This window comes from Simochromis diagramma, unplaced genomic scaffold, assembly GCF_900408965.1.
Source record: "Simochromis diagramma unplaced genomic scaffold, fSimDia1.1 OVJJ01000583.1, whole genome shotgun sequence".
Lineage (NCBI taxonomy): Eukaryota > Metazoa > Chordata > Actinopteri > Cichliformes > Cichlidae > Simochromis > Simochromis diagramma.
In genome coordinates, this window is record NW_024387285.1 from 1,829,695 (window position 1) to 1,848,038 (window position 18,344).

Genomic DNA, 18,344 nt, shown 5'->3' on the forward strand with positions numbered 1-18,344 from the left:
GTGCAGATACCACAGCACACCTACAGGGGTCTAGTGCCTCGATGGGTCAGGGCTGCTTTGCAGCAATAGGGGGGCCAACACAATTCCCTGGTCATTTAAATCTGTCATTTAATGACTTTGCTAATCTTTTTTTTTTTTTTTTAAACTGTAATCTCTTTGCATGCATTTTATAGTCTCTGCGCTGTGAAGTGCCTTTTTTTTTTTAACCACGTGACTGAGTGCTCGAAATAGGCCTATAGCTCTTTAAGCTAAAGAATTCATCCTGCCATTTCTAACGGTATCAATAAACGCGAGGGACCCAGTTCCATTTGGACCCTGTAATGCTGCTTTCGCTATGTTGCTTTATATCATGAGCCTTGCTGTTCCTTCACTATACGTTCATCTTTGGAAAACACACCCAAGAGTACTTTGGTGTCATCCGCATAAAGAAACTCATTCTAGAGCTGCTCGGGGCTTTAAAAAGGTGATACTCTGGCCTTATCCCATCTTTAGCTTCCAGCTACTGCAGATTGGAAGGGAAGCTAGCATAGAGTTGGGTAGGAAAAAACATAAATTGGATATGGTTTTAATCTCCCCCAAACCAAACAAAGGTCCCTTCATGTAAGTCGACTTTCCTTTTTGGCTGATGATTGAAAAATTATCTTAGATATATGTAGCAGCAAGCTGGCTAACCTCATTTTGCTAATTAGCAAAGTACTGTCTATACTGAGTAGAATGTGTTCTACTCCGAGATGCATTGTCTTTCACATTGCAGGTTATTTAAATTATTAGACCATTATTTGGCTACTTTTATGTTAGGTTTACTTTTTCAGTGTTTTTGTTTCCTGGAAGTCTGAATTGGGGAGTAACTCCAAAGGACTGACCCGCTTTCCTTCGTAGCTGAAAAAATCTACTTCCTATAGAGGTCTTATTTTACTTTAGCTTCCTCTCATGCCCACAGCGTGCATGCCATCACTGCAATAAAGCTTACAAGATTACTCTCAACTTTAAACACTGTCTATTCATCTTTGGTTTCATTTTATATCATAGACTAAATATTTTTTGTTGCAATTAGGTTTCAGCTGAAAGAACTGATCCTCGGTCTGATTTAAGTTGTTAAAGGCTGAACAACATAACATGAATCAATTCGATTGGTACCAGGGACAGTTTAATGTATTAAGATGTGATTTAAACAACAAAAGATTCAGTGGTGAGTTTTACTTGAGTACTGATGTTGTTGAATCCTTTTCTGGACTTTCCAACATTGGTTTTTCTTTTTAGTTCAATGTTAATGATTTTTATTTTTTTCATGTAGTTCAGCAAAAACAAATCTGATTGAAGTGCAGTGTTTTCACCTGAACGTCATCTGTTGTGTGACTTTAAGTGGATTATGTTTTATTCATCTGTAGAGATTTTGTGATGAATGTTAATGAAAATGTGTGCCTTTTATTTAGATTTTAATTTGCTCTAGTGCACGTGTGTGTGTGTGTGTGTGTGTGTGTGTGTGTGTATATAGGATTTAATATTTTTTATTAAAGCCTACATGGCAGTTGAAGCAGTCGATCACAGACCTGTATCAAAATAACACAACAGGCTATATTTATGCAATCGCTCAGCGTCTGTGGCCTGATTCGCTCATGACCTGATTCATGGTGAGTGACAGACTGAGTCACAAGCCCTAAGAAGTCTTTTTAAACTAGGGCAGGGGCAGCTGTCCAGAAGTTACATAAACTTTGACCAACTTTTGTAACAAATCACTCACACGGCAGAAATTAGTTAATGTATCAAGCAACCGAGAACTGAAAATGTGACTGAGATGAGTTCAGCAGCTGCTTTATTGTAGTGCAAGATACCGAGCTTTCTTTTGCAGATTTGTTTTTTTTAGCGTGTTCACTTGAGCTAATCTGTGCTGGCAGAAGCTGCCTGATCCTTTTTGTGATTGTTGGTGTTACATAAGGTGAAGTTTCTTTGCAGTGAAATGTCCTCCTGTCCAAACACTGAACTACATCTGCTTGGCTTCCAAGCTTATACAACACCTGTCAGAACGCAGCAGCTTCCTTTTATGGACATTTACTTTTTGGAACAGCTGTTAACATTTGACTAATATCACCAGACCTGTTGTCACTGTAGTCTGATCTATTTTCTACAACAACCAGTCGAATGTGATAATAAATCAAATGTAAAAAGTATTGGATTTGATTTGTGTAACATAAAACCAAAAAACAACATTGGCATAGAAAACAACGCAAAAGAAAAAAAGAAAAAAAGAAATCAGTAAAAAAAGGAAAATCATAAAAATAGTTTGCCAAGATGGTAAAAGACATTGACCCATTGGTATACCGCAACATTAGCAAGTGTCTTTGTCTTTAGTCAGAAGTGACTATTCTTAGATTGGAGAATGATAAACTAACACGTTGTAGCAGGTTGTAAACATCTATATTTCATAAATGAAGTTGGGAATTTTAGCGTCTGAGTTAAATAGGAAAGTTGGTATTAGAAGAACTGCAGTTTCTGTGGAGGTCTGACAGATGTATTATTTTAAAAATTTCTATCTATCTTTCATGAGTTAGTTTAACAACATTTGACAGGAGAGCAGCAGGAGAATGCAAGTGTACTTTGTGGGACTAATCATTTAGGATGGGCAGTAGAGGTCAGCTGGGTCAAAAGCTCCAGGTCTCTGGTTGATAATAAACATGCAAGTCCACATTTAGCAGGTCACTTCTAGTTCAGGCAACCCTGTAATCAAGATAAAAGCTCAGCTTTCCTTTTTCCTTTGGTCTCATCTTCACCTGCTTTGTAGAAGAAGTCACAGGTCAAAGGTAGAAGCACCACTTTGAGGTTTGAGTCTCATAAGCAATTATCTAATGAGTGAGGTGGCAGAACAGGGTTTGATTTTTGTTGGTCTTTGTTGTTTCTTTCTTCATTTTGCTTGCTATCTTCCATCATTCCTCAGCAGAAGCATTAAAACAATCCTGAATGATACTCAGATTTGCTTAAATTAAACTTACAGTTGATGTCCTTCTAGAAGACCCCCTCCACACGTGACCACAATCTCTCATTTTACTGTGCAGTCAATTCAGAATTCAATAGTCTGATGTTGTATCCAATTTGTAGGCGTTTTAGATTTGTTTGTACAGGTTAATAAGGAAACGATTGCTTGCATATTAGCATTGCTTCCTCCGCTAACTAACAGGTTAAACTGGCCTTTTATTGATACTTGTTCTGAAAACTTGCCTTTGTTGTAATCCTGTAGATTAACATCTCACTCCAGCGCTCTTCTGCACATCATTACAGATGCTCCGAAACACACATCTGACCACACCCATCGGCAACACCAGATGTGGTCAAAGCTTTTAGCTCTGAAGCGTCCAAGTAAAGATGAGCTAAGTTAGCAGGAATTCAGGGCGTCCTGCTAAAACTTTTATTACGACCATCTGAGTGAGAGTGAAACAGTGACATGTGATCAAATCACAACTACAACTCACAAGATGAGGAGATATCCACCCTCACCCTGTGACAAAGTAATCTACTAGTAATATGAGTCTGCATTTAAACAGTTAAACAATGCTGGATGATGTTGAAACAGTTTATTTTTTACCCCCTTTTGCTTTGCATTTTTATCCACAGCTGAACTTCGTCTTAATGTTTATGCAGTTTTAATATGATTTTGTAAAGCCATACATTGTTGTTTCCACAGAAACGAGCTTTAATAGACTTGACTTTAATCGGATTTCTCAACATTCAGGCTGTTTAAAAGAAATCTGTGACTATTTTTTTTTAAATTGATTCTTTTGAAGAGCATTCTGTCACGGTCCTGGATCGTTTGACCCAGTGTTTCATTTTATTTTGATATTCGTATTTCATGTTTTGGTTCATTTTGTTGTCTTTAGCTCCTAGGTTGCCTAGTTATAGTTCTTTGTTCATTTAGACTCCTTTGTGTCATCTTCCCCTGTGTTAAAGTTCCCCTTTTTGTGTCGTATCTGTCATGTTTTATGTCTGCGTTGTTCATGTCGTCAAGTTCAGGTCACGTCTGTGTCCCGTCATGTTTCCTGTTTATTTTGAAAGTCTTACACTCCCCCTGTGGTGTCATTATGATTTGTTTGTGTCAGCTGATCACCTCATGTGTGCATTTTGTCTCTTACTGCTCGTTGTCAGGTCGTCCGCCTATGTAACCCCCATGTTAATCATAGTCAAGGTCACAGTCATAGTTAAAATAATTAAGTTTAGTTCATAGTCTAGTCTTGGTTATTGTTGTTGTTTGATTTATTCATGTATCAGCCAAATAAAGGCTCGTCTTGTTTTGAAACTTGGTCTCCCACCGTGTCTGATTCTGTGTCCACCTCATCATCACACCGGCGGACCCCGCCGTCACACGTTCACTGCTTTCCCCTACATAATTCCTAAAAAGCACACTGGGCTAATGACTGTTTCCACAATCTGTTCTTTCATTTCAATTAGTCTCTGCACCAACCCATAAATGATTCATAGAACCCACCCTTAGCCTGTCTTCATAACTAATAAGGATAAGTGATATGGAGGAACAGCTACAGTGTTACGTTGGCACAACAAAAGATCAGAAAGGTCTGAGATTACAGTCGTCACGTTGAGACAAATGTCCTCAGTAGGGCTGGGCCATATCGTACCGTTATAAAAAAAAAAAAAAAAAAAGCCTTTTTGCATTTGCACTGTAAAATTTTTTAAATAATTTTAATACAAATACATTGATGTTTTTTTTTTTGGGGGGGGGGGGGGTTTGCACTAATAAAGTTGTGGAGTTGTAAAGTATTTTGTCTAGTGTCAATTATATCATCAGTTATATCGTTATCGCAATTTTCAAATGTATATCATGATAAATATTTTTGGTCATATCGCCCTGCTCTAGTCCTCAGCCAAAGCGGGACGCCACCCTCACTGAACTGCTGTCTGAGTTTGGGAAATGCTCATGCTAACAAACTCTTCTGTACGCTACCTCATATGGTAAAAGGAGCTATCTTCAGAATTAGTGAAACATGTCTCTTGATCCTCTGGCCTGATAACGCAAACGGCTCCCAACCTCCAGGATTTGATCAGTTAAATCCCTTTTTCGCTAATATGGCTTAAGAGGATTTTCTCTGTACATTATTATAGCATCAAACAAGTCATTTCCTGCAACTAGATCCTTTCCTGTTTTCTAACTCTACATGATATGGTTGAAACTAGCATTTAGTGCTTAAGGTTTCTTGCAAGAGCACATGCAATCAAACATCAAAGTGACCTTTCCCATTGATTTCCTGTTTCTGTGTCACAGGGAAACAGGTTGGCTAATAGGGCTGTGTTATGCAACAGCATGCAGCTGTAGGCTTTTACCCAGAAATCCTGCCAGTGTTCAACTTGAGGAGATTAAGGTTGAGTGAATGCCCACCCTGATAGTAAATGGGCACTGCAGGGCCATTTTTAGTTATTTTTCACTTTGATTGAAAAACAAAAAAGGAACGTTTCAAACTTTGAGTGTTCGTTTCTACCCAGGGCTCCGTGGCATTCTAGTTCAGTGTGTTTAAGGCGTACAGGAATACCTATTACAAATGAAATGGTGGCATAATGTGTTTTTTTTTTTTCTAGCACGGGGTTTTCTTTATTTGTAAAATTCACATTTTTGGATGCAAATTACAGGAGAGCTCAATCAGCAGACTGTAAAATCACTCGTGTTTGCTCTCCATAATTCCTCAATGTAAACAGAAAGGAAATATTTGTCTATTGTCTCATCTCGTTGCGTGTGAATGCCAGGACAAACACGGTTAATTATATCCTTGGCTAGGAGAGCTCGCCTGTTCCTTGTAATCCACATGTTTGTGTGTGTGTGTGTTTGTGTGTGTGTGTGTGTGTGTGTGTGTGTGTTTGTGTGTGTGTGTGTGTGTGTGTGTGGAGATTATAACTGCTTGAAGGAACACCCTGAGTTGTGGCTCTCCTTGTTCAGCATCGGGCCATCATCTGACTTGCAAAGGAAAGCACTTTATTCTGCTCTGTTGGCTCTTTCTGTATTTAAAGCTGCGGGTTTAATTAGCCCGTACGTGCCGCCCACATTCAGATCCACATTAAACGCAGATGACTACCATTACTCTCAGCAAAGGCACCTGTCCCACTATAATAAATTTGGATTTTTTATTAGCATCATTATTTTCCCCCGTGTCCTCAGTTTGCTCCGGCTACGATACCTGCAGCTCAGCAGGTTTGAGCTCACGCTGCTTTGTGCCAAGGATTTATTTGTTTTACCTTGTTCCCTCAGTTGTGTCGGGCAGATGTGTTTGAGACTGCAAAGACCGTTATTTAGAAGGCTAATATGACTTATAGTGTTGAAGAAGACCAGTCACTACAAAGTGTTCCCACTGTGGATTAAAGACTTAATAATAATAATAATATTTCATTAATAAACTGAGCTACAAGACCAGGAGTAGCATAAACACAAAGTTTATTCAAAAAGTTCCCATGAAAGTGAAAAAACAAACATAATTCTCTTTCTTCTTTCCAGCCAAGCTTTTTTGGGACATTATCTAAGGAGAGAGCAGTGCTGGACAACAGACTGGTAAGTCACCTTTATATCATCTTCAAGCAGCTAAATGATGATGCCTGCAAAGGAGGATGTGTGTGTTTTCTTTAAACTGAAAATTCCTGATTTAAAAAATTCCCAAAAAGCAGCAGCAGGTGTGTGTGTGTGTGTGTGTGTGTGTGTGTGTGTGTGTGTTGTGTGTGTGTGTGTGTGTGTGGTGTGTGTGGTGGTGTTGTGTGTGTGTGTGTGTGTGTGTGTGTGTGTGTGTGTGTGTGTGTGTGTGTGTGCGCGCACATACGTGTGCCTGTGTGTGCCTTGTTTAAAACATTGTTTCAGAGCTGCCTTACCCTCTAAATATGATGGAATATGTTTTTCCCCCCCAAATTATTACATTTTAAAAAATCAAGTCATTCAGGCAGTCCCGTGTCTGGCAGATGGCAAGAATCTTGTCTCTTTGTTGATGATACCGTGTTTTTTGGAAATACAAAGACTTCCTTGATCTCACTCTTGTCGTGTAATGCAAATTGCAATTGCAAATACCTCAGAAAACCAATTAAGCTGCAACAAAAGAAATGATTACGGCGCGCAGTTGTTTGCCTGGCTATATCTATCAGGGAGGGGAGTCTGTGGTGTCCTGTGCCAACTGGCACATGAGTTATTTAATTACTTAGCTCAGTGGCACCAAATGAAGCCGACAGATTTATGGATTCATCCATTACCCATCTATCAGAAAACAATAAAAGCTTCCCTTTCTGCCCTGTGTACAAAGCGCCCATGTGCAGTGTGACCGTCAAGCAGCATCCCCCTGCTCTGTCTGGAGGCCTTTCTCAGCCTTTAAGTAATGGGCTGCAGCAGGTGGGTGGGCGGTCTACTGTTGATTCACAGGTATTGGAGGGCCTGATCATGAAAAACTATTTAAATCCTTTGATACTGTGAAGAGTCAAAGCTGGTCCAATGCCAGACTGGATTATTGATGTTTGGTGGCACTTGGTTTGGGGGAATGTGGCCAAGTCTTTCAGCTGCTCCGAGGAACAAAGAACTCTTCAGTCTTCATTCAGATCCTGGTTCAAGTTTTTTCTTTTTTCTTTCCCAGGTTGAACAAATATGTTAATGTCCCTGTAACATAACTGCTGTGGTTAAAGGAGCTTTTGGGGAGGACAAAAGTACGAGACTAACTTCTTTTTTTTGGTGCTCTGTAGATCAGTGATGACACTGAGCTTTGCTGCATTGTGTCACATTTGTGATCTATCTTAGCCTTGGTCAGTAAAGTCCTCCAAGTCTGTTAGATGCTACTGTGTTGATTCTAGAGTCTGTGTTGCGATTGTTGTACATTTTATATTCTTTTAGGATGAACTCTTTATTTCTTTTTGCTCCAGGGTGCATGAGTGAATGAAGTTTGCTGCTGTAAAATTAAAAGTTACAAGCTCGGTGCTGCCACGATTGTTTTTGTTTCCCCCCCGAGTCCAAGGCCTCACAGTACTCACACCATAAATATACCTCCCCTCTAAGGTCTGTTGATGCCATGGCAACAGCTGGTAACTCATTATCAAAATACATACTGTTGGGACAAACTAATTTAATACTTTAGATAACCTTTCATATGCTATAATTAGATAATTATAAGATAAGTGGATGCACAGATGTGCATGCAGCATTCAACCTGATATGTAGCGAAGAGAGGAAAGAACGTCAAAATCTGTCACAGGTTTTGAAACGTGCCTTTAGTTGCAGCAGGGACAGGATGCAAACAAAAGCAGAAGGTGATAAAAACTAAACTGACAAAACCTAAACTGGGGGGAAACTAGAAACAAGCATAAAGAAACCAAAGACCTGGACATGAGAAATGCAATCCGAGAAACACAGACGATTCAGCAACAAACAGAGGGATAATGAGGGAATGAGACACAGGAAGAGAGCACAGCTGGGAGAAATCACACACAATGAGACACTAACACAGCACACGAGACCGTCAAAGTAAAACAGGAAACATGAGGCAGGCACAGAGACACAGACTTGACACGGAAACAATGACAAGCACCGACATGAAAACACAACTTTATTAGACGTCACACAAGGAACAGAGGCAGAAACCAAGAGACTAGAAACTATAAATAACAATGAAATCCAAGACTATAAATAATTCATAACACAAAGCACCCGGTTACAGAGCCAGGACCGTGACAAAATAATTTAATCCTGGCATCAAGGAATTTCTCAGTCTCAGTTCGAACCACAGATAATGTCTCTTGGAGTTTCCCCTGGAAGAGCTGGAGATTATTAGAGCTTGTGAACCTCAAAATTATTTTGAGGTTCACAAGCTAAAATTGTTGAGATCTGCAATTCCAGGCTTCTTTGTAGCAGGATAATCCACTCAGGTTTCATTTCCCCTGTTTCCTTTAAGTACTGGTATAGGAAAGGTTTCCGTTTCTGTCCCACTGAAATCTCCTTTGGATTTCAGAGTGACCTCACTTGTGGGATGGCACAGGTGGAGCAGGGGCTGGCTGGGGATTATGCAAATCTTTTGCATGCTGAACAATGGCACTCTCAGTGGGACAGTCAGCCAGAGAAGACAGACGCTATGATACCACCACAGCTTTGTGGGATTAATCTAATAATAAAGCCAGAATTGTGCCTAAATCCTAATTGATTTTATTTTACCCTTCATGCACATTGTACTCATTATTGTATACTGAATAAATCCAACTCACAGCTGTGACTGAGTCTGATCACGGGCCTCTATAGGTGAACTGAGGATGCCAACTAGTGCAAAGATGGTCATTTTGTGTGGTAAAGTAGGAAGAGACTTGAGTTTATATCTCGGTGAAGCAGTGCCACATATTTGAATGGAATGTGCTTGGTAAATAAATCTCAGCTGAGTTCATTTCTCTGCCTTTCTGTCAAAATTTTCTCTGGCTTTCAGCATCTTGATGTTTAGTCTCAAGGTGCTTGTAAAATCAAAGCAAATCACCCACTAATATGGAGCCTAGCACAAATAAGTCTTTGATGTTACTGCCATCAACGTGATGACTGCTGTAATTTAATGACAGATAATTTACTGCAGTCAGTCGTGTAGCTCTTTATTTTTAATTAAAAGTGAATAACGAGATGAATAAAACGGCATCAAATGGCTTGTAATGGATTGGGAGCCTTTGACCATTAATAGGAATGGGTATCCCATGACAACGGAAGCAGGATGCTCACTCAAAAAGAAGTACTGTGAATTTTAATGAAGGGGGATTTTAGTGGTGAGCGGAGTAGTAGTGAGTGAATAATTTCTCTGAGAGACTTCTCACGGGTGCTTTGGGTCTTTCGTGTAATATGAAGGGCTGATCACACAGTCACACAACCCTAATATCTTGTTTTTTTCGAGACAAGACAAGATCTGAGCTTGTAGAGAAAGATTGGAAACAAGGTTGATTTGCTGGTTGATTATATGCCTTTACCTCTGGCTATGGGCTCTGTGTAGTGTCAAAAAGAATAAGACTGCAGGTACAAGTGGCTGAAATGAGCAAACTACATCCAGGTGACAGAGTGAGGTGCTCAGTTACTCAGGAGGGGATCAGAGTAGAGCTGATCCTCTGAATTGAAATCAGCTGGTTTAGATGGTTCGGGCATGTCCGACCAGCATCAGACCCCCGGGGTGGATCCAGGACACGCTGAAGAGATTATGTCTCTTGACTGGCTCGGGGTATCCCCTGGAAGAACTGGAACTGGTGGCAGTGGAGAGGGTATCTCAGCTTAGGCTGCTTCCCCTGTGAGCTGGAACTGGATAAGCTACAGGAAATGGATGGATGAATCTGTTTTTTAAAATATTTTCTTTTAAATTATTCCTTTGTTTGGCTATTGTAGCTGACAAAAAAGGAGACGCCTGCCTCGCATAGGAGTGTGGTAAAGTGTTCACCTGATGCTCATTGAGAGATGAGACACTGACAGACAAGGACTGAAACCTGCTGATTCGTCATCCCTACACAATAATTATAATATACCAAGGCGTGGAAGTGATGATACATTTTAGTCAGGATTGTTATATTAAAAAGATTATTTCCATCTGCAGTAATTTATATTTGGCAGTCTGACTCCCTTCTGGGATATCCCAGACATTCCACATGCATGAGGAAATCACAAGGCAGGAAGAGCAGCAGGAAAACTCAAGTCAGGCATTGATAAAATCACACAGAGCATGTAAGGCGGAGCTGACCTGCAAGGTGCAGGGCTGCTGTATACAGACTGAAGCAGCTTAAATAGTGCACAATATGTTAGAGTTACCTATTTGATGCATAGAAAGGTTTGAGCTGAGCCGTCAGCTCATGTGGGAAGCACTGAGACCAGCAGAGCTTGACTTTGAGGCCTTGATTAAAGAAGCAAAACAAAAGCTGACATGTCGAGATTAATCACGTTAAACACATTAGTAAGTCATCCAGGAAGATCATGCACGCAATGTAAATGATGACATTGGAATTTAATTTCATTTAATGCTTTTCTTATGTTATTTATCGCCACATTAGCAATGCTAATGCTTCATATTGCAAGTAATGTTGCTTCTGGGGGTGCTCCGTTCTGGTGGAGCTGCACCACAATCGGTTTCCACATAATGTAAACACTCATCGTTTCACTAATGTGAAATTCAGCCATTTAACTGATCCTTGTGTGAGGATTTTTTTTTTTTCTTTTGTCAACAGTCAACAACAAATGCTTCCCAGCAGACACTGAACTCATCTTGGATTACCTACAGGGATTATTTGACAGTGGCATAATCTTTATGGACTTTTGCTTGTCGCAAACCCACATGATCCATTACTGCAAACCATGGAGGCCAAACAGTTTTAGCTCATGGACCACTGGACCAGCCCAATGCGATCGCAAGCATAATGTATTTTTAAAAATATCGTTGTGTTAGTGATGAGTACGGGTACATTTTCAGTACATTCACATCAACTGCAACAAAATAAATGATGAACAGCCAGATGACAAGTGTAACTTTAGTGAAAAGTCTCAGGTTTTCCACATTTTATCAGTCTGACAACATTACATATACATTGCAAAATCACAGTGGCAGTATCTGACTTCCTGATGGAAAATGAGTGCATTTTAAAAATTGTTACTGTCTTCTCTTCTCTTTTGGCATTTTGCAAAGCCATCCAGTGGGGCACACTGGAGCCTCTGACTGTGGCTCTAAACCTTACTGAGAAAACTATGATAAGAACATGCCACATGAGTGATGTGTGTATGCTAAAATACAGACGGGTTATATAAGGGCACCAGTTACATAAATATTTTCCTCAAATAAATCAAAAGCCAAAGCGTGTTCCTTCAGAGTTCTGATCTTCCTCCAACATCAGCAACCCACTGCTGGGAAAGTGTATCTGAGCCAAAAGCAGAGTGCTGTATCTTTTCTATTTAACCATTTGTGTCTGTAAGAGCAGCAGGAATAACAACAACAAGGAATCCTCTTTGAGTTTATTAAAGCTCAGTACCTGGGGCTCCAAGTCATATTGAGACAAACGGTTGTTTGTTGCTGTCATCTCAAAGAACTCATTTAAGGGTTCCTGAAACAGCATACAATACAGAGATGCTTTCAGGAAGAGTAACAACATAAACGGTAGGAAAGAGAAGGAGATTTGGTGGTTCACAAACACAGCTTGTATTTTCTGAGTAACTGCTGGAACTCTCCAAAGTTTCAAACAATGAGGTCAGTGGATGTACAAGTAATCCCTGCGAGTCCAGAAGCTCAGCAGGCTTCAGAACGCTCGAAACGCTCAGTTTCAAAATGTTATTTTACTTTATTTCAACACAAGAAAAGCAACAAAAAAAAGTTTTGTGTTATTCATAATCCTTTTTAGACAGAAAAGGCTAATTTCCCTGTTGTTAAGGTGGATTAGAACAAACAACTTAATTGTTTCAAAGTTGCTGCTGCTCTTACATTTCCAGGAATTTAGTATTTAGAGCTGCGTGGAAATATTTGTTTGTAGATTGTGTTTTTAAAAACACGTGAACGCGGATTCGACACCATATTTACAGAGTGGTTAACTGTGATCCAAACAGGCCAAACTAAAACCTCTCCCTGGTTCAGCAACACGCAGAAACAGATTTGTCTAAAAATACTTGTGAGAATAAATTTTTTTGACACGTCACTTAAATTGCAGTCAAATGGAACATGTAATCCGGTTACAGCCCATATGTGATAAGTACCAGTTGGAGAGTGGATTATTCCAAAAACACCAGACAGTACCACAAGCAGTGACATTTAACACGGGTGGTCCCAGTGAGAATTAAACTGCTGACCCAGGCTGTATTAGCGATCGGCCTCCACATGGCACCGAAGTGCCCTTTGGTGAATTAATTATGCTGATGGCAGATGTTCATAAAGATTTTAAAGAAGTGCTTCCCCCTTTTAAAATAAGGGATGCATGAACTATTTTTTTATTTTATTATTAGAACCCTCCAGTAGTTCTAGAACTACCCCCACTGCCCTGTCATGCATTTATTTAAAAACACCGTGATGAGTAGGCAGCTAAATCCCCAAAAAATAAAGAAAGAAGTAATCGCACTACTCTCCAGGTGCAAGACAAAGCTGTATGCAGCCCCAAATCTCTTCAATCTCTTCATACAGCTTAAACAACACAAATAACTTTGTATAAAATATGCTAAGAGATGCTGAACAAACACAGTTACTTTGCCTGTGCAGATAACTCATCTCTCTGTTGAAATCATGCTGTAACAACGTTGTTCTTTTTCTCCCACTTCCTGCTCTTGTCTTCGCTGTAACGCCTGTGTGCACACATCCGAATGTTATCTTAAAAAGCATTTTCCTTCATTGAATTCTTGCTCGGGCTTTATGAAAGCTTTGACTTTACGTCTTGCTTCGGTTTTCTGACAGGGTGCCATGAATCAAGCCAAGATCGCAGACGTGTTGCACAACCAAGTCGTCTGCTAACCTTCTGCTGGAATTAGGCTGGGCAGTGTCACACACACATGCCTGCAGATGTTACGTAACCTTGTCATTGCAGGCATCACGTCTCTTCTCGCAGATATCCACACATAGATAAACACTGAGCCATAGGGATGAAATTAATTGGTTCAGAGGGGGAACGTGTTTGGATGTGTTTGTGCTGAACGGTTAGCTCCTTGCAAACAAGTCTCATGGCCTGCTGGTCTTGTGATTATTAGTCACGGCCTGGACGTTGGCCTGAAGCCAGGCTTGTACTTCTTTTACATGTGCGTGCACTCTTACAGATATCTTTGTGAGATCCAGTCTAAGATTTAGAAATCTGAGTGAGTAGTTTGTTTGTTTTTTTAGGAAAGTGAGTATTTTGTTCTGTTCTAACTTTTTCACGTTCCTCCAAAGGACCCTCAAACGGTTAAAGAGAAGGCTAACATTGGCTAACATTTGGGGCTTCTAACTTAGTTGTAATGGCTAAGGTGAGGATGAGGGTCTAGGGAATATTGCATTCATTGCATGTGAATGAACACCCACTCAAACACATACATGAATAGCAGAGATAACCTCTACATACTCTGAACTAAGGGAAGGAAGTGTATGTTCTGGATGTTATCACCCAGATTAACACTACAAGTGCTGCTTCAAGTGGTGACTGCTCTCCCCTTAAAGAGAAGGATGAAAATAGCAACAGCGCTTCATGGAACATTTATTTGTCGCATAAGGGACGACGATGAAGGTTGTATCTGCTGTATTGTGATGATGATGATGTAGACACGTTACCTCCCTGACTCTGGAGACATTGTGCATCTTCTGAAGTCTTAAAAACTTCTCTTTTTAACAGGGCATTTACTTGAGCTGCAATTCAAAAAAAATTAACGAGTTAATTAATAACAGCTGCTTGGTTTTGAGTTTTCCTCACACTATCCAAAAACCTGTATGCTAGGTTAGTTTGTGATTGTTAATTGGTGTTCGCTGTGTATGTGAGCGGGAATGGTTGTTTGTCTGATGTTTAAGCGACACAGCCTCCAAAATGTGGTCGGCTCTGGATTTCAAATATGACAACGGGGCCTGATTTGATGATAAGAAGCACTGATTGCTGGAACAAGGTCTTATGAGTTCTTCTGTACAAGCGGGAGTCTGTTCCTGCACGCCTCTGAATTTTAAAATTAGTTCTGTATTTTACTGGAAGCCGCTGAAAGAATGGTTAAGAAACAGAATTTAAAATTGTCCTGGCAAGAAAAAGTGTGATGCGCTAGTTTTTGTTAGCACCCTAGCTGCTGCGTCCTGATGACTGTAGATGTTGTGTAGATGGAAGAAAATGACTAGGATTGACATATAGCTTGTTATGTCAGATTTTGGCAGTTTTAGATGAAAGAAACAGCACTGTTTGAACTCACAGATGTGAGATTCAGAGTTCTAAAGCTATTTATATTATGTTTGAAATCTAATATCAATGACCTGATGTGGCCTGTTTAGAGTTACTGACTTTCTTAGTAAAACAATCCAGGCCAAAGACGAGGAACTCTGTGTTTTCAAAGCTGATGTGAAGCACTTATAATAAGAAATCGGTGCATATGTCTCCTTTTATTTTACCAGCATTTATGCTGCCATACATCCTAAAACAACAAAAAAAACATGGCGTGTGGAAACGCTTCTTTACAAATACAAATAAACATAGCTGAATGTTTTGCATTTCAGGAACTAGACTCTGACGTGATCTCCTGAAGCGGATATTTGTGCGGTGACTCGTGAACTCGATTGCTTTGATGAAAAGCTGAAGTTGAATGTTTTGACTCTGAGTCCTTAAAGCCTTTTCCTTCCACTTAACCTTCCAGCATTAAAACAAAGACCAAATCTGACCCACGACCTTTGGAGTATTATCTCTGACCAAACAAGGAGATGGCTGACTGAGATATCATTAAAGGTCTGGTAGCTTATGAATGAAGAAGTGGACTGAGAGGGTTTGTGACTCTGTTAAAACTGACATCATTCACATTCACTCTTTGACCGCTGCTAGATACATTAGTTTCTAAATTCAAACTTCAAGATTCTTTATTTGTCACGTGCATGGTTATACAGGTATAACATGCAGTGACCTGATACGCTCCTCGACTGTGCAAGACAGAAAGACGAACTTTATATACAGTGAATGAATATATACAAAGAGGACATTATGTGCAGCAAGTGGGTGAGTTATGTACATTATATAAATAGAAATAAAATAAAGCAATCTGGAAATTTACAGCTTGTGTACATTGCGTGGGAATGGTGTTAAAGTGTCTTGTGCTATAGCAAGACCAAAAGGATCAGGATGATATGAATGAGCCTCTCAGTTTTTGTTCAGATGGTGCGGAACCTTCTGCCTGATTTCAGAACAGTTCTCTGCTGGGATGCGACGGGTCCTTCAAAATCTGAGTTGCTCTAGTCCAGCATCTCCTGACGTAAATGTCCTGTAGGGAAGGGAGAGCAGTCCTGCAGCAGCGTTCTGCCATACGGATCACAGCTGTGTCAAGGTTTTTTTTAATTTTTATCCTTGACACAGTTTAAAAAAGAACAGCAATATTATTTGAAGCTTGTTTTTGTCCTTACAACAAATACAGTTCATATAATCCTATTAAAATCCTTGAAATCAAACTTTCTAACACTTTCAATTGCTCTCAGCCCTTGGGTCGTATCCTGTATGCTTTCATCTCAAGGGGTCACAAGTCCAAAAGGTGGTAAACTGCTGCTTTCGGTGGAATACTTACAAACAACTCTGACTAGATTTCTTTCACATTAGGGAATAGTTGCTCTCTGAGTGCCTTAAAGACTGAAAAACACACCTCGCACACTTGACAAACAGTAAATCGCCTTTCCCCCCTGTTAGCTTCCCATGTGACAGAGGGTCCACATTACTACTTTGGTAAGTATGCAGATTTTCTCCCTCTTTCCTCCACTCCCTTCTCTCCAAATCCAGTAATCCAAGAGGAATTGGCTTAGTGACTTTCCAACCTGTCAGGGGAGGGAGGTTGCACAGAGCTGCAGAGAACAGTTTAAGCTGATTAACCCCAATAAGGAGGGTTATCTTATTAAAGCTTGACTTTAGAGGCGGTGTAGGTAGGCTGCATGAATATGACTGAACACAAGAAGTTCATTTACAAATGTTGGCTCAATAAAAGCTTATATAACTTGTTTTCAGCTCCTGAAATCCAACAGGATTTCGGAGTCACACAGTCAGACATACTTTCATCTGCTGTTATTTATGCTGGACAGTTTTTAAAAAACACATTTTTGTACTCATTTCTGCATGCAAGTATTTTGCAAAGCAATGTAGTTAAAACTGCATTAATTAAAGGTTTTCCATGTTAAATTCAGCCAAATTTCTATCATTAACAACAAAGTCAAACTGGAACAGATCCACTATCAAACAAAACTTTGTCTGGTTTTAATATATTTTGTCTTTATGGATTTTTTTTGTTTGTGCAAATGTGCGTCCTTATCCTCACAAAATGAAAACAGTTTCCTAGAGGCCTACAAAGAAGATGGAATGAAAACAAGGACATTTGCATTTCATGTTTTTCCAAAAAGGGACAAACATCGGCGAATAGATTAACATTAATAACATTAATTAACATTAACAATAATTAACATTAATAGATTAACAGCGAATAATAGGATCAACATGGCTGCTGAGAGCCTGTGACAAACCAAAAGCAGAAGTTTGTTTGCACTATTTCCAGCTGCTCCTAAAAAAAAAAATAAAAAAAATAGACAAAACATGTAGAACAAAGTTGAATCCTGGGCTTACAAAGCTGCACAGTTTTCTATAACACCAGACTGGTACGCTCTGATAATGACTGAAACTGATGCCTGCATCAGACACCTTTATGAGCACAGTGATGGTAGAAACAGTGAGGCTAATGAGTTTAGGCAGTGATCCATAAGCTCTCATATTAGCTGACATTATGGGGAGGAGGCTCCAAGCATCATCTCCTGGTTTTGTCACTTGAGTGAGAAAATGATTAAACCCTTTTTTTCTTTACATCTGAGAAATACAAAATGGAAAAAGTGCTCACATCATAATAATAATAATAATAATAATAATAATAATAATAATAATAATACCTTTTTCCAAATATCTCTTTTCATAGCAACAAATCTTAATGTAACTAGATTTACTCAGTAAAACATGAGGAATAGCTGATGAAACTATTCATTTAGCTATTCTGACTAAATCTATTGGTGTGTTATATTTATAGAAAAATGAAATGACATTACATCCATCCATCTTCTTCTGCTTATCCGGGCCGGGTTGCGGGGGCAGCAGCCTAAGCCAGACCTCCCTCTCCTTGGCCACCTCCTCCAGCTTGTCCGAGGGAGCACCAAGACGTTCTGCAGCGTGTCCTGGGTCTGCCCCGGGGCCTCCTCCCGGTGGGGACTCCTCCCTCCGCAAATCGCTACCTTAATGTGGTGGAGGGGTTTGTGTGTCCCCTATGTTGTCTGGGGGTTTTGCATAGGGTAGGGTCTCCCATGGCAAATTGGTCCTGGGTGAGGGACCAGACAAAGAACGATTCAGAAGACCCCTATGAGTAAAATATCAAGTGAACAGTTCACCCTCCCCGGGATGGGGTTACCGGGGTCCCGGCCTGGAGCCAGGCCCGGGGAGGGTTCCCGAGGGCGAGCGTCTGGTGGCCGGCCAGGGCACAGCCTGAAATAGGGACATGGGCCTATCCTTCTGCAGGTCCACCACCCGCAGGAGGCGCCATAGGGGCCGGGTACATTGTGTGCTGGGCGGCGGCCAGGAGCGGAGGCCCTGGTGGACCGACCCCCGGCTACCAAGGCTACCAAATGACATCACAGTGTGCAAAAAAATAAAAACTGTATAAAAATAATTTATACAGGTATAAATTTTAGATGTCAGCA

The 18,344-nt window shown here is 40.2% G+C and overlaps 1 protein-coding gene across 1 annotated transcript in view; it reads left to right on the forward strand.

Moving 5' to 3' along the window:
• Window positions 1–18,344, forward strand: part of rasgef1ba (RasGEF domain family, member 1Ba) — a 113,429-nt gene that overhangs the window by 21,859 nt on the left and 73,226 nt on the right. The window contains exon 3 of the mRNA XM_040003627.1: window positions 6,485–6,538. Within this exon, the coding sequence (XP_039859561.1) occupies window positions 6,485–6,538 (54 nt within the window). The remainder of the gene's footprint in view (window positions 1–6,484; window positions 6,539–18,344) is intronic.